The sequence below is a fragment of the Oncorhynchus gorbuscha genome, unplaced genomic scaffold (assembly GCF_021184085.1).
Source record: "Oncorhynchus gorbuscha isolate QuinsamMale2020 ecotype Even-year unplaced genomic scaffold, OgorEven_v1.0 Un_scaffold_58:::fragment_4:::debris, whole genome shotgun sequence".
NCBI lineage: Eukaryota > Metazoa > Chordata > Actinopteri > Salmoniformes > Salmonidae > Oncorhynchus > Oncorhynchus gorbuscha.
The window spans coordinates 9,045-22,069 of record NW_025745415.1 but is presented as its reverse complement, the minus strand read 5'-3'; the positions used below and the strand labels follow the sequence as shown (position 1 = coordinate 22,069).

Genomic DNA, 13,025 nt, shown 5'->3' with positions numbered 1-13,025 from the left:
TGGTGGTGGAGAAACCCTGTTTTAGGGTCAGATGCCCCAGGGTAAAGCTCTATTTAGGGGGATACTCACCCCTGCCATTAGCTGCAATATGGTCACCTGTTCCGGTTAGGTTCATGTCCTCCGCTGTGACTTTTGATTACAATAATATACAATTAACATGAGACAGCCAGGACTGGCATATGTTATATATTTAGGAAAAAAATGTTACACTTTACATGCGTGAACAAACACAAACTAAATAGGTACCGGAACTGACCTGAGAGTGTGAGCTGTAAAGAGACAGTCAGCTGCTCTTACCACGAGCCTTGCTCTTGTCCAATGGCTAGAGGTACAGCAGAGGCAACATAATTCACCCAAGGCCTGGACAAAAAAAGGTCTAAGGCCGCAAGACATGCGAAGTGTTATGTACCTATTTAGTTGTTTGTTTACGCACGAAAAGTGCGAAGCCTTAGACCTTTTTTGTCCAGGTGACTGACAACATAAATGTATTTCCATGTGCTTCCACGATTTGGTATTATTGAAAACATTTTACATAATTAACGGCAAACAGCTATCTAAGCCCAATGTTCACTAGGGTTGCTAACCTTAACATACAAGATACTGTCACAGATAGGTGAGAACATCTTTGATACTGTTGGTTTTACGAATACATATCACTTCCTGTCTACAAGATGAACCAATATCCGTAACTGATTGAAATAAATTAAGAGTTTAGAGTTATGCCGACCGAAATACAGTGAATACTAGATTATTTGTATTTTCTTGTCCGATAATTTTACCTCGCGTTCTCACCGTAAAATAGATATCTGCATTCAAATAAACAGTTGTTTCTGTGTACAAACAGCATAAACTCAGGGCGCGTCGCGTTTAGAGATTAAGAAGGGGCGTGGCATCAGGCCTCTGCTATTGAGTTTGTGCTATTAGTACCTAAAAACATTGTGCTTATTTGTTCATGTAAGCACATATTACGGGTAGACTGTGTTGGTATACACACAGATAGGACAATGAGACCGATTTCACCGGATGTATAATTATGAAGCAGTCGCTTGGCAGTTATTTCGCCAGGAGTTTTGTATAGTGGTCAATGAATGTCGAATTTGGTAAACAAAAAAATGTATGTCTTATTTGTTACGCGTGGGGAAAAAAACTTTCGTAATGCTTAAGTAGGACACCTGACATCCCGGCAACTTTGATTTAAAAAATACTTTATATCGCAGTTCGCTCGAGGTGGATCTACATATTCATGACATGAGGCTAGCAGCATAGAATCTCTCTCCTATAATCAATCTGAGCACCAGGTTTGTCGGCATGTTCTCCTTATACCTCAATGGTCCGAATAGCCTCTCTCTATTTGGTGGGGAGTGGACATTTCAACCGGATGTTTCAGATTTAATATCCGGTGAAACATGTGACTTGTTGTTTTGTCTTTGGTGTTAAAGTGGGCGAATGTGGTATTTGGTATAACGTGCGATAGTTTCAGTGACGGTGTTCGGTCAGTCTGACAGTAAAGATGCCATTGTGTGGAGGAACAACTGGGCCAAAGGATGCCACTGAGGAGGTGCAGAAGATTTGTGATGAGGTGAGAGAGGAAAGGGGACTGTCAGTGTCTGTGTAGATCGATTAATGAACGCCATACCCCACCAAATGTAGTCTACTAAAATTGTAGCTACTAAAAGATAACCATGTTTTTGCCCACAGATGAAGCCGCATGCAGAGCAGAAAACGGGGAGGAATTTTGACGTTTTCACAGCGAAAATTTACAAGACTCAGTTGGTGGCAGGGACCAACTTCTTCATCAAGGTTTCAGATTATTTCTTGCTACGTAACACTTTACATTACTGTCCCCTTATTACTGTGGTACGTAATTACAGTGCAACAAATATTGCAATTACTCATTCTTCCTAACCTCAGCCCTAAGGTACAGCCCTACAGTACACACTTCTTAGCCCTATCCAGGCTGTGTCACATCTGGCCGTGATTGGGAGTCCCATAGGGCGGCACACAATTGTCTTCCGGGTTTGCCCGGTGTAGACCGTCATTGTAAATAATAATTTGTTTTTAACTGAATTGCCTAGTTAAATAAAGGTTATCTAACCCTAGTACAGGGTAAATAGTGTAGTAATGGGTCATTACAATACATGTTACACTTTAATTACAGGAATAATGACCCAGTAAAAAGGGCCCTGTAATGTGTAACTAAAGAGGGATGTTTATTTGACAGTACTCTTTCAGTAACCTACATTGTTACACTGTAAGCCAAGTGGCCAGTGGACACAGACTGCATTTCAGTGCATTGATACTGGATTCCATTTCACATGTTCCATTAAACATGAATAGATGTAACTTGTCAGTTGTTAGAGACCTCTAACCCTCATCCATATATGTATATATTCTTATTCCAGTCCTTCACTTAGATTTGTGTGTGTTTAGGTAGTTGTGGAATTGTTAGATATTGCTGCACTGTCGGAACTAGAAGCACAAGCATTTCACTACACTCGTAATAACATCTGCTATCTATACTGTTACAAATGTGTGTGTGACCGATTTGACCTGTTCTCTGTTCTTACCACTGTGTCCAACTGCCTGACTCTGACCTCATCTCTCTTGTGTCTTACAGGTTCATGTTGGTGGTGAAGACCATGTCCACCTGCGCGTGTATAAAATGCTGCCACACGCCGGAAGCAAACTGGAGCTGACCAGCCTGCAGGAGTCCAAAGCCCACAGTGACCCCATCGAGTACTTCTAATTCACCCTGACCTTTGACCCCATCAAGTACTTCTAATGACCCCTGTGACCCAGCCGCAGTCCGAGCCGAACCCTGGTGCCTACCCAATACACTACAGCCTCCTTTCCCTACACATAATAGATCTATGGTCATTCTACAGCCCAGGTAGCCTTTTAATATCAGTTTTCAGTGTTTCTTCAAATGATTTTATAGTATGTAGCTGAAAGGAAACCTTCATGTATGAAGGGAAATTGAAATAATGAATGAGCTCCAAACATGAATGTATATTTGCCTACTCAATTAAAGACAATATACTATTTTGCCACATGGTTAATAAATCATAATACTTTGTAACGAAGATGAATTCCTTGTCCATTATCGATGGTCTTTGAACACAATTTCAAACCTGGATCAACCCATTGCTCTCAGGTGACAGGTTAACACCAGCCTGGAAGCAAGTCCCTGCAGCAATGTTCCAACATTTAGGATAAGAGCGTCTGCTAAATGACTTAAATGTAATGTAAATGTAGTGGAAAGAAGAGTGGAGTCTGTTACAGCAGCAACTGGGGGACAAGCTCCATATTAATTCCCATGATTTTAGAATGAGATGTTTGACGAGCAGGTGTCCACATACTTTTGGTCATGTGGTGTATTTCTTAAGTTTTATGCATACATTTGTTTACATTCCTGTTAGTCAGCATTTCCCCTTTTCCAAGAAAATCCATCCAATGGACAGGTGAGGCATATCAAGAAGCTGATTTAAATAAATAAAAAAGTATCCTTACACAGGTGCACCTTGTGCTGGGAACAATAAAAGGCCACTCTAAAATGTGCAGTTTTGTCACACAACACAATGTCACAGATGTCTCAGGTTTTGAGTGAGCATGCAATTGGCATGCTGACTACAGGAATGTCCATCAGAGCTGTTGACAGAGAATTTAATGTTAATTTCTCTACCATAAACTGCCTCCAATGTCATTTTAGAGAATTTCAGTACGTCCTATTACTCTGACATTTCACATTCTTAAAATAAAGTGGTGATCCTAACTGACCTACGACAGGGAATTTTGAAAACTGAGTTTAAATGTATTTGGATAAGTTGTATGTAAACTTACGACTTAAACTGTAAGTACTTTTTTGGCGTATCTACTTTACTATTTATATTTTTGACTACTTTTACTTCACTACATTCCTAAAGAAAATAATGTACTTTTTACTCCATACATTTTCCCTGACACCCAAAAGTACTCATTACATTTATTTTAAATGCTTAGCAGGACAGGAAAATATTTAAACTCACGCACTAATCAAGTCATCCCTACTGCCTCTGATCAGGCAGACTTATGAAACACAAATCCTAACGGACATGCCAAAACTATAGTTTGTGGTGGTTGAAAAACGAGTTTTAATGACTCCAACCTAAGTGTATGTAAACTTCCGACTTCAACTGTAAGTAGTACTTTTACTTTCTATATTTTACTATGTTGTTACTTAAGTACTTTACACCACTGGCTTTATGCACAGGAGCATTGTCATGCTGAAATAGGAAAGGGCCTTCGCCAAACTGTTTCCAAAAATTTGGAAGCACAGAATCGTCTAGAATGTCACTGTATGCTGTAACGTTAAGATTTCCCTTCACTGGAACTAAAGGGCCAAGGCTGAACCATGAAAAACATCCCCAGACCATTATTCCTCCTCCACCAAACTTTACAGTTAGTACCAAGCATTGGGGCAGGTAGCGTTTTGCTGGCATCCGCCAAATCCAGATTCAGACTGCTAGATGGTGAAGCGTGATTCATCACTCCAGAGAACGCATTTCCAATGCTCTAGAGTCCAATGGCGGCGAGCTTTACACCACTCCAGCCGACGCTTGGCATTGCGCATGGTGATCTTAGGCTTGTGTGTGGCTGCTGAGCCATGGGAAACCATTTCATGAAGCTCCCAACGAACAGTTCTTGTGCCGACTTTGCTTCCAGAGGAAGTTTGGAACTAGGTAGTGAGTGTTGTAGCTGAGGACAGACAATTTTTACGCGCTTCAACACTCAGTGGTCCCTGACGAACTGACTTGTTGGCAAGGTGGCATCCTATGACGGTGCCACGTTGAAAGTCACTGAGCTCTTCAGTAAGGCCATTCTATTGCCCATGGTTGTCTATGGAGATTGGAGAGTGGGTCAGAGCAGCTCAGACAGTCACTTGGCTGTAGAGGGGGTGGGGGGGTAGTGGGTCAGAGCAGCTCAGACAGTTACTTGACTGTAAGAGGGGATGAGGGGGGGGGTAGTGGATCAGAGCAGCTCAGACAGTCACTTGACTAGAGGGGGTGGGGGGTCTTCCTGGGGTTTATTAAGGATTCTCATTAGTTCCTGCCAAGGCAGCAGCACTCTTCCTGGGGTTTATTATGGATCCCTATTTGTTCCTGTCAAGGCAGCAGCTACTCTTCCTGGGGTATATTATGGATCCCTGTTCGTTCCTGCCAAGGCAGCAGCTACTCTTCCTGGGTTTATTATGGATCCCTGTTCGTTCCTGCCAAGGCAGCAGCTACTCTTACTGGGGTCCAAACAAAATTAAGGCAATTACATCACCCAAAATGGTAAGGGTAAAATAAAAAAGTACATTACACAACACATTATTACACCACTACTCTACCACTACAATACAACACAACACATTATTACACCACTACACATCTACAATACAGCACATTAATACATCACTACACATCTACAATACAACACATTATTATACCATTACTCTGCCCTATTACCAGCCTGTTCAACCTCTCTTTCATATCGTCTGAGATCCCCAAGGATTGGAAAGCTGCCGCAGTCATCCCCCTCTTCAAAGGGGGAGACACCCTGGACCCAAACTGTTACAGACCTATATCCATCCTGCCCTGCCTATCTAAGGTCTTCGAAAGCCAAGACAACAAACAGGTCACTGACCATCTCGAATCCCACCGTACCTTCTCCGCTGTGCAATCTAGTTTCCGAGCCGGTCACGGGTGCACCTCAGCCACGCTCAAGGTACTAAACGATATCATAACCGCCATCGATAAAAGACAGTACTGTGCAGCCGTCTTCATCGACCTTGCCAAGGCTTTCAACTCTGTCAATCACCATATTCTTATCGGCAGACACAGTAGCCTCGGTTTTTCGGCTGACTGCCTTGCCTGGTTCACCAATTACTTTGCAGACAGAGTTCAGTGTGTCAAATCGGAGGGCATGCTGTCCGGTCCTCTGGCAGTCTCTATGGGGGTGCCACAGGGTTCAATTCTCGGGCCAACTTTTTTCTCTGTATATATCAATGATGTTGCTCTTGCTTCGGGCGATTCCCTGATCCACCTCTACGCAGACGACACCATTCTATATACTTCCGGCCCGTCCTTGGACACTGTGCTATCTAACTTCCAAACGAGCTTCAATGCCATACAACACTCCTTCCGTGGCCTCCAACTGCTCTTAAACGCTAGTAAAACCAAATGCATGCTTTTCAACCGTTCACTGCCTGCATCCGCACGCCTGACCAGCATCACCACCCTGGATGGTTCCGACCTTGAATATGTGGACATCTATAAGTACCTAGGTGTCTGGCTATACTGTAAACTCTCCTTCCAGACTCATATCAAACATCTCCAATCGAAAATAAAATCAAGAGTCGGCTTTCTATTCCGCAACAAAGCCTCCTTCACTCACGCCGCCAAACTTACCCTCGTAAAACTGACTATCCTACCGATCCTCGACTTTGGCGATGTCATCTACAAAATTGCTTCCAACACTCTACTCAGCAAACTGGATGCAGTTTATCACAGTGCCATCCGTTTTGTCACTAAAGCACCTTATACCACCCACCACTGCGACTTGTACGCTCCAGTCGGCTGGCCCTCGCTACATATTCATCGCCAGACCCACTGGCTCCAGGTCATCTACAAGTCCATGCTAGGTAAAGCTCCGCCTTATCTCAGTTCACTGGTCACGATGGCAACACCCATCCGTAACACGCGCTCCAGCAGATGTATCTCACTGATCATCCATAAAGCCAACACCTCATTTGGCCGCCTTTCGTTCCAGTACTCTGCTGCCTGTGACTGGAACGAATTGCAAAAATCGCTGAAGTTGGAGACTTTTATCTCCCTCACCAACTTCAAACATCTGTTATCTGAGCAGCTAACCGATCGCTGCAGCTGTACATAGTCTATTGGTAAATAGCCCACCCATTTTCACCTACCTCATCCCCATACTGTTTTTATTTACTTTTCTGCTCTTTTGCACACCAATATCTCTACCTGTAAATACCATCTGATCATTTATCACTCCAGTGTTAATCTGCAAAATTGTAATTATTCGCCTACCTCCTCATGCCTTTTGCACACAATGTATATAGACTCCCCTTTTTTTCTACTGTGTTATTGACTTGTTAATTGTTTACTCCATGTGTAACTCTGTGTTGTCTGTTCACACTGCTATGCTTTATCTTGGCCAGGTCGCAGTTGCAAATAAGAACTTGTTCTCAACTAGCCTACCTGGTTAAATAAAGGTGAAATAAATAAAAAATGTAAAAAATTAAAAATACTTCCCAAGTTGTGGCAAAATGGCTTAAGGACAGCAAAGTCAAGGTATTGCATTGTCCATCACAAACCCTGACCTCAATCCTATAGCAAATTTGTGGGCAGAACTGAAAAAGCGTGTGCGAGCAAGGAGGCCTACAAACCTGACTCAGTTACACCAGCTCTGTCAAGAGAAATGGGCCAAAATTCACCCAACTTATTGTGGGAAGCTTGTGGAAGGCTACCAAATGCTAATTGAGTGTTTGTAAACTTCTGATCCATTGGGAATTTGATGAAATAAATAAAAGCTTAAATAAATCATTTTCTCCTATTTTTCTGACATTTCACATTCTTAAAATAAAGTGGTGATCCTAATTGACCTAAAACATGGAATTTTTCCTAGGATTAAATGTAAGGAATTGTGAAAAACTGAGTTTAAATGTACTTGTCTAAGGTGTATGTAAACTTCCGACTTCAAATGTAGATGTGAAAATGCCTCAAATATGAGTTCCCAAAACCCCAAATCCCCAAAATATATGCCCCACAGTTGCTGGACTCTGATGGCATCTCATTGGGTCCACATTTAGACTTGTGTTTAAGACCAGTCCGGGCATTGACTTGTTGAGCACTCAGTCTTAACCAATGCAATAACTTGTGTCCTAAAGATACACTATGACATCAGCATAAATTTGATGATTTATGATATTATGATATTGATGATATTTTTCTAATATCTCTGACCCCTGTATGACCTTAGTGTATGTACTGTATTTATGTCTGGAGCACTGTTTCCTTGGTGACAGTGGCCATCGTCTCCTCTAAGCAGCTGAGGCAGCCAAAATGGCAGTGATGTACAGCCAGTATGCCTCACTATACGCGCTGACCAATGTGGTGAGTCCTCTCTTTCTCTGTTTTGTGGTTGTTGTTTTTTGGCGCTTGTGATGAATAAGTAAGAAAATAATTATTCTAGAGAGGCTGGAGCTTACTGCTATAGGTGAGCACTGTAGCACGTCTGCCTGTTAACATTTTACTTGATATTATGCCATTATTATATCTTTCTCTCTCTCATCCCTGTCTCTCTCCTGTGTGGGTAAAATGCAGACAAACACTTGGCCAACCCACCAAAACAGACAAGGGCATGGTCACTATAGCAAACAGGAGCTACAAACCTTCCTCAAGGCAGCCTACTCCCTGTCTGTCAATCACAAGTAGCTGGGCACCCCTCAGAAGACAGTGGAACAAGCCAGATTGGTATGCCTATTGCCATGCAGAAAGCCAAGAGAGTCTGATAACACAGGTAAAGAATCTACTGTGGGTCAAACCATTCCTGAACCCAGACAAGTGGTGGTTCATCCCGTACAGCTACAGATCCGTTGTGGAGGAAAGAGTGGTGCGGTTCACTCTAGATGGTTTCTCCCAGGTGATGGGGAGGTTCAGGCAGTACCATGCCTCAGTGTAAAAAGGCAACATGAGGGGCCCCAAGCCCCAAAAAGTAACACATAAAGAAGAGTTACACAGAGACAAAGAACCCAATAACTCTTGTTTTCCTCCAAAGTTACTTTAGGAACAGGATATGTGTAGGACTCTGGGCAGTATTGAAGAGCTACCAAACAATAGCTATAACAAAATGGCTACAGAATCACTTAGTAGAAGCACAGATAGAACAATGAGACAGATATTTCACTGGATGTTTAAATGTGAAGCATCCGCTTGGTGTCTCCACTGACTTCCAAATAGGTAGGGAGAGGAAGCCCACTGGCGGGCAGTGAGAGGAAGGCCAAATCAAATCAAATCAAATGTATTTGTCACATACACATGGTTAGCAGATGTTAATGCGAGTGTAGCGAAATGCTTGTGCTTCTAGTTCCGACAATGCAGTGATAACCAACAAGTAATCTAACTAACAATTCCTAAACTACTGTCTTATACACAGTGTAAGGGGATAAAGAATATGTACATAAGGATATATGAATGAGTGATGGTACAGAGCAGCATAGGCAAGATACAGTAGATGGTATCGAGTACAGTATATACATATAAGATGAGTATGTAAACAAAGTGGCATAGTTAAAGTGGCTAGTGATACATGTATTACATAAGGATGCAGTCGATGACATAGTGTACAGTATATACGTATGCATATGAGATGAATAATGTAGGGTAAGTAACATTATATAAGGTAGCATTGTTTAAAGTGGCTAGTGATATATTTACATCATTCCCATCAATTCCCATTATTAAAGTGGCTGGAGTTGAGTCAGTGTCAGTGTGTTGGCAGCGGCCACTCAATGTTAGTGGTGGCTGTTTAACAGTCTGATGGCCTTGAGATAGAAGCTGTTTTTCAGTCTCTCGGTCCCAGCTTTGATGCACCTATACTGACCTCGCCTTCTGGATGATAGCGGGGTGAACAGGCAGTGGCTCGGGTGGTTGATGTCCTTGATGATCTTTATGGCCTTCCTGTAACATCGGGTGGTGTAGGTGTCCTGGAGGGCAAGTAGTTTGCCCCCGGTGATGCGTTGTGCAGACTTCACTACCCTCTGGAGAGCCTTACGGTTGAGGGCGGAGCAGTTGCCGTACCAGGCGGTGATACAGCCCGCCAGGATGCTCTCGATTGTGCATCTGTAGAAGTTTGTGAGTGCTTTTGGTGACAAGCCAAATTTCTTCAGCCTCCTGAGGTTGAAGAGGCACTGCTGCGCCTTCTTCACGATGCTGTCTGTGTGAGTGGACCAATTCAGTTTGTCCGTGATGTGTACACCGATGAACTTAAAACTTTCCACCTTCTCCAATACTGTGCCATCGATGTGGATAGGGGGGTGTTCCCTCTGCTGTTTCCTGAAGTCCACAATCATCTCCTTAGTTTTGTTGACGTTGAGTGTGAGGTTATTTTCCTGACACCACACTCCGAGGGCCCTCACCTCCTCCCTGTAGGCCGTCTCGTCGTTGTTGGTAATCAAGCCCACCACTGTTGTGTCGTCCGCAAACTTGATGATTGAGTTGGAGGCGTGCGTGGCCACGCAGTCGTGGGTGAACAGGGAGTACAGGAGAGGGCTCAGAACGCACCCTTGTGGGGCCCCAGTGTTGAGGATCAGAGGGGAGGAGATGTTGTTACCTACCCTCACCACCTGGGGGCGGCCCGTCAGGAAGTCCAGTACCCAGTTGCACAGGGCGGGGTCGAGACCCAGGGTCTCGAGCTTGATGATGAGCTTGGAGGGTACTATGGTGTTGAATGCCGAGCTGTAGTCGATGAACAGCATTCTCACAGAGGTATTCCTCTTGTCCAGATGGGTTAGAGCAGTGTGCAGTGTGGTTGAGATTGCATCGTCTGTGGACCTATTTGGGCGGTAAGCAAATTGGAGTGGGTCTAGGGGGTCAGGTAGGGTGGAGGTGATATGGTCCTTGACTAGTCTCTCAAAGCACTTCATGATGACGGAAGTGAGTGCTACGGGGCGGTAGTCGTTTAGCTCAGTTACCTTAGCTTTCTTGGGAACAGGAACAATGGTGGCCCTCTTGAAGCATGTGGAAACAGCAGACTGGTATAGGGATTGATTGAATATGTCCGTAAACACACCGGCCAGCTGGTCTGCGCATGCTCTGAGAGCGCGGCTGGGGATGCCGTCTGGGCCTGCAGCCTTGCGAGGGTTAACACGTTTAAATGTCTTACTCACCTCGGCTGCAGTGAAGGAGAGACCGCACTGCCACTGGCGGGCAGTGAGAGGAAGCCCACTGGCGGGCAGTGGGAAAAGATTGAACAAGATGGATTTTGGCCGACATTCTGTAAATGTTCTCATCAATGAAACATTTGATCTCAATACAGTTTTCTGTTTCCAAAATTAGAATATGTTATGAACAGAGTGGACTAAGGTTTGTAAACTTTAATCTTTGCAAAAGTTTTTTTTAAATGGCATTTTTTTAGGAGTGCAAAGGAGAATTGAGTTATTGCACATGCGCACTTCACAGAGTAAAATATGCAGATGATGCTAGAATGCGTCAATAGGATCTCGCTAGCTTGTGCTTAGCTCTGCCCCCCTCCTTGCTTGTTCTGCCCACTATAGCTCATTTGTTCTCATTTGGAAATGACTGGCTGTGGTCTATCTTGGTATAGTCATAAAAATCTTTGGTCGCAGCATTGGGTCTTTATGTCTGTGAACAGCACTGGGTCTCCCCTTGACAATAGTGGCAACAAAGGTAGCAGTGTTCAGCATAAGGAAAACACGGAGTATCTGTACAGTCAAAACAATCTCTTTAAGCTTAGTGACGATGGGTTGGACAATAGGTCAGAGCCTAAAAGCAAGACCGGGGAGAGAAATGGTCCCAGATGGTCTCAGTGCGCAGACAGGATTCAACTCTTCCACTCGGGTCACTTCCTCTTCCTCCACCCACACAGGAAGTGGTGTCATAGGATTCCACCTTTCCAATAAGTCAGTTTGTCAAATTACTGCGCTGCTAGCGCTTTCCCCAATCAAAAGTACTGTTGTTGTGAAGTGGAAATGTCTAGGAGCAATAACGGCTCAGCCGCGAAGTGTTAGGCCACACAAGCTCACAGAACAGGAACGCCGAGTGCTGAAGCGCATAGCGGGTCAAAATAGTCTGTCCTTGGTTGCAACACTCACTACCGAGGTCAAACTGCCTCTGAAAGCAACGTCAGCACAATAACTGTTTGCCAGGGGGTTTCATGAAATGGGTTTCCATGGCCCAGCACTCGCACACAAGCCTAAGATCACCATGCGCAAGCATCGGCTGGAGTGGTGTAATGCTTGCCGCCATTGGACTCTGGAGCAGTGGATACGTGATGTCTGGAATGATAAATCACACTTCACCATCTGGCAGTCCGACACAAATCTGGGTTTGGCGGATGCCAGGAGAATGCTACCTGTCTGAATGCATAATGCCAACTGTGAAGTTTGGTGGAGGAGGAATAATGGTCTGGGGCTGTTTTCCATGGTTCGGGCTAGGCCCCTGTAGTTCCAGTTAACAGGAATGTTCAGGGTGGTATGGCTACAAGCGAAAGAATATATTTTCACCCATTTTCTCCCCAAATTACGAGGCGAAGGTCGAGTCATGCGTCCTCCGAAACATGACCCGCCTGTCCACGCTAATAACACAGTTCAAAATGAAATATTGCTATACTTTTCCAGACGTCACCACCACCCACACACACAATTATTCCCACTCAAAATAGGAATCATTTGATTGACTTTTTAAATGAATATTGTGTCAAAGCCAGACTTCACCAAATCAAATAGATGTTTATGTACAGTATTGACACCCTTGGTAAAGATGAACAATAATAACTGTATAAAATAAATAATTCAAATAGCAAGCTATATTTTATGCTGTATAATAATTTTGGATTAAATTATATTATTTAATATCAATACTAATTGCTGAGAGGGAGAGATTTTGTTTCACAAGTAATACTTTTTTCTCCAAAAGGTAGGGGTCAAAATGATTGACACCCCTAAATATTCTTATAAAAGTAGTCAAACGTTTAGTATTTGGTCCCATATTCCTAGCACACAATGACTATGTCAAAGTTGTGACTCTGCAAACTTGTTGTATGCGGTTGCAATAGGTTTTGGTTGTGTTTCAGATTATGTTGTACCTCTCGCCATGACCAGTAATGGTTTTGGGAGAATCATTTTGACCCTCTGTAACTTTCTCACTCATTATTGTTCACAATTCATTCCGAATTATCCATAACCATGGTAGTATCCACATTCTTGTAGAAGTGTTATTAAATGCTATTCTCATTTACAATAA

The 13,025-nt window shown here is 43.5% G+C and overlaps 1 protein-coding gene across 1 annotated transcript; it reads left to right on the top strand.

The window, feature by feature from the left end:
* The first annotated feature begins 1,253 nt into the window (after positions 1 to 1,253).
* On the top strand, positions 1,254 to 3,083 carry LOC124018849 (cystatin-B-like). The gene is made up of 3 exons (XM_046334139.1): positions 1,254 to 1,579; positions 1,699 to 1,800; positions 2,618 to 3,083. The coding sequence occupies exons 1-3, from the start codon at positions 1,511 to 1,513 to the stop codon at positions 2,744 to 2,746; spliced, it is 300 nt and encodes a 99-aa protein (XP_046190095.1). The 5' UTR covers positions 1,254 to 1,510; the 3' UTR covers positions 2,747 to 3,083.
* Positions 3,084 to 13,025: the final 9,942 nt, after the last annotated feature.